This window comes from Octopus bimaculoides, chromosome 8, assembly GCF_001194135.2.
Source record: "Octopus bimaculoides isolate UCB-OBI-ISO-001 chromosome 8, ASM119413v2, whole genome shotgun sequence".
Classification (NCBI taxonomy): domain Eukaryota; kingdom Metazoa; phylum Mollusca; class Cephalopoda; order Octopoda; family Octopodidae; genus Octopus; species Octopus bimaculoides.
In genome coordinates, this window is record NC_068988.1 from 30,457,285 (window position 1) to 30,460,714 (window position 3,430).

Genomic DNA, 3,430 nt, shown 5'->3' on the forward strand with positions numbered 1-3,430 from the left:
TAAGGAATGGAGAAAACGCATGTTATAATTGCATACTTTATTCCTACATATGTTTCAAAGGATTACAACCTGTGTGATCCATAGGGATCTTTGATATTAAAATTGTAACCTTATATATATACATATACATATACATATACATATACATATATATATATATATATATATCAATTAGAAAATGGAGGATAATATGCTGAACCTAACTACTTGCAGACAGTGTATCCCGTTGAATTCATTAATTTAATTCATAGCTAAAGTGACAAAAAAAACCACAAAGTACAGGTGTTTATGACAAACCATGTTATTTTGCCAACCGGGTTTACAGATAGAAGTACAAAGTACATAAAGAATTAGAGAATGAACAGAAGTTTAATCTTACAGTTGTTTCGGCCTAGCTTTGGCATGCTCCATTCTCTCCGAATAGTTCTTGCCAGAGTGATTAGTTTCTTTTATCTTCCAATCTTCCTTTTGCAGATGACTTCTTATGATGCTGACAACCTTGACTTTAAATCCTTGGATAAGGAACTTAAAACTGCTGTGGAACTAGACGAAAAATATTGGAGAGAAAATGATGCCAAATTTCGAGCTGTGAGACAGAAAGTTGCAAGTTATGAAGAATTTAGGTAATTGTTTGGATTTTGCGTTGTGGCATTCTGTGCTTTGCCTTTCTGAGTTGATAAAATGGTTCAGTAACTGAGTTTGGGGATTGATGGATTCAACCAAAACACCTCTCCTTCCATAAATGTATGGATGTCTGCCAGTGTTAGAGAATGTGACTGGCATCACCACTGCCACCATCACTACCACTACCACCACATTCATCATCATCATCATCATCATCTTTATCATTGTTATTGTCGTTGCTGTCATCATTGTTATGTTATCCCACCACCATCATCATCATTGTCATCGTCATCATTATCATCATCACCTTTGCTGTAGAGAGCAAATTAAAATACCTTACAGCATTTAGTCTCATCTCTCTCTCTCTCTTTCTCTGAGTTTAAGTTTTTGTATATCATCCTTTAACCCTTTTGTTACCATATTTCTGTTGAGACGCTGTATTTCTTTCAATTAATTTTAAATATAACAAAGAATTTAGTAAAATAACTTAGTTATCATTAAGCTAGTGTCAGGAACATAAATTGTGACTAAGGTTTGATGGAAGATTTTAATTCAGAACTTTTGCAAACAAGGCATTTGTACCAGAGAGCCAGAGACAGTTTCAGCCGGATTGGTATCAAAATGGTTAAGAGGTCTACATAGTAATTAGCACCAAGTCCAAACCAAACAACTCACTCATTTATATTCTCCCCTCCACCCTATGAATTTGTGTCCCTGTGCTGGTGCCATAAATCATTAACCATTAATCATTAATATTCAACTTATTTGTTTCTATAAGTTTTTCTTTTTTACTATTTACACTCGATTTAGTCTTACCCTTGTCTTTAGTTAATTAAAATTTCTCATAAATTTTGCAAGTAAATCAATAGAATTATAGATATGAAATTGGTGAAATTTACCAATAATGGTAATTAATTTAAACTTCACTTCAAAGTCTTTGTATTTGCCCCTAGGCAGGACACATAACTCTGCTTGTCTCAGTTTTTCCTAGCCATAAATTCCTCTACTGCCAGTTTCTGGTTGAAGTATATAAAAGACATGCAGCTTTTAAAATTTACTTTAAAATAATTACATGTTTAACTCTTTAACGTTCACATTCCTCTGTCGAATGTAATTGCTTATTTATTCAGGCTGTTTTCAATTAAACATGCAATATTTCATAGCTTCAAGATTTCGATGATGTGATTGTTTAGTTTTTGAATGACATAGTAAGGTAAGATATGAGTGGTCAGATTTGGCTGGGTAGAGCATAAGGCAGGTGGAATATTTCGGGTAAATATGGCCTATTGAAATACTAAAGGGTTAAATGTTCCTGTCATTAGCCTTAGGTGATCTTTAATTCAGCAGAATTATGAACAAAGAAATGCAAGATCATTGCTGACCTGGGGTTAAAAAAAATACCAACAATTCTGTGGAGGAAGCCTCTCTGGAATTGCTCAATGTGCTAGTAGTAATAGCAGCTAACTCTCCCTCAAATCACACTTTAGTGTTTTTTTAGGAAGAGAGAATGCATTGGACAATGCTGTCCTTGATGAGATTGCCATGGCTAGAACTCCTTGGATTATAAGTCCTCTCTCAGTCAAGACTGACGATAGGCTAAACAACAACAACAACAATAAACACTACATTTTATTTTATTTTTTATCTTATTTATTTTTTAATATGTTATGGTATGAAGCCATTAAAGTGAGTTCCGTGATAATTCCGAAGTCCTACAACATAAACACGAGAGATAAGAATAATGAACTACTTCTCAAATTACAAATTATGTATTTATTGCTCAAGTCATGAAAGGCTTTCTCTGGTCATCCTTGGCATACAAAAAGAAAAAAAAAAAAAGAAAAAATCAGAAAGATAATTTCTTGCAGACATATTTTTGCAAAGATAAAAATTAAGAGTAAATCCTATTTACATAGAAATATTGTTTTAATCAAGTAAATTATATGTATATGTGGATATATCTAATTCTACACACACACACTCACACAGCATGTGGTCTTAGGTTCAATCCCAGTGCAACACCTTGGGCAATCTTTTTACTGTTTTTTCAAACTGACCAATGCCTTGTGAGTGAAATTGGTAGACAGAAACTCCATGCAAGTTTGTATTGTATGCAAATTCGATCAACGGTTGTGTTAACCTTATGAAGGAATGCTTTCATCCAAGGAAATACTGGTTCAATTCCTAATATTTTTGGGAGAATTAATTTCTTTAAAATAATAGGTATATATAGGTATATAAAAACATATGGTCTGTTATAATGAATCCATAAGCACATACAAAACCCATTGTGGTCATGCTGGAACACCACCGTGGTCTTTCTGATTTCTTCAGTCTGGGGTGTTTCACATCACCACTCTTGCATGTCCCTTTTTCCCCGCTGTTGGCCTGTTTGGTGTATAAGGGAGTTGTTGGGCTGTTGGTTCATCTGGTATTATGGAGAGGAGGATGTCTAGTTCCTTTTTGAAGATATCTACTTCCACCTTATGCAGATCTCTTAATTTTTGTGGCAGGGCATTGAAGAGCTGTGGGCCTTTGAACCCTAGATTATTGCAGTACCTGGTCCAATATGTGTGTGTGTGTGTGTATTAGACAGGATGAGATAACAAAGCCAAAGCTGTGGGGAGTTTCCAGGACATTTATAATGAGATAATCTTACAGCTGTTTCTGGGATATTATGGATATCCCTTCATCAGAGACGGTGTGAGAAAATATCTGAGTCCTCACAGCCTTGGCTTTGTTATCTCATTCTGTCTAATATACATATAAGCATGCTTCTCATTCTGTTTGATATATATATATATAT

At 34.3% G+C, this 3,430-nt stretch overlaps 1 protein-coding gene across 1 annotated transcript in view; it reads left to right on the plus strand.

The window, feature by feature from the left end:
* Positions 1-3,430, plus strand: part of LOC106878686 (coiled-coil domain-containing protein 103) — an 11,310-nt gene that overhangs the window by 1,554 nt on the left and 6,326 nt on the right. The window contains exon 2 of the mRNA XM_014927970.2: positions 475-623. Coding sequence (XP_014783456.1) covers positions 475-623 — 149 coding nt within the window. The remainder of the gene's footprint in view (positions 1-474; positions 624-3,430) is intronic.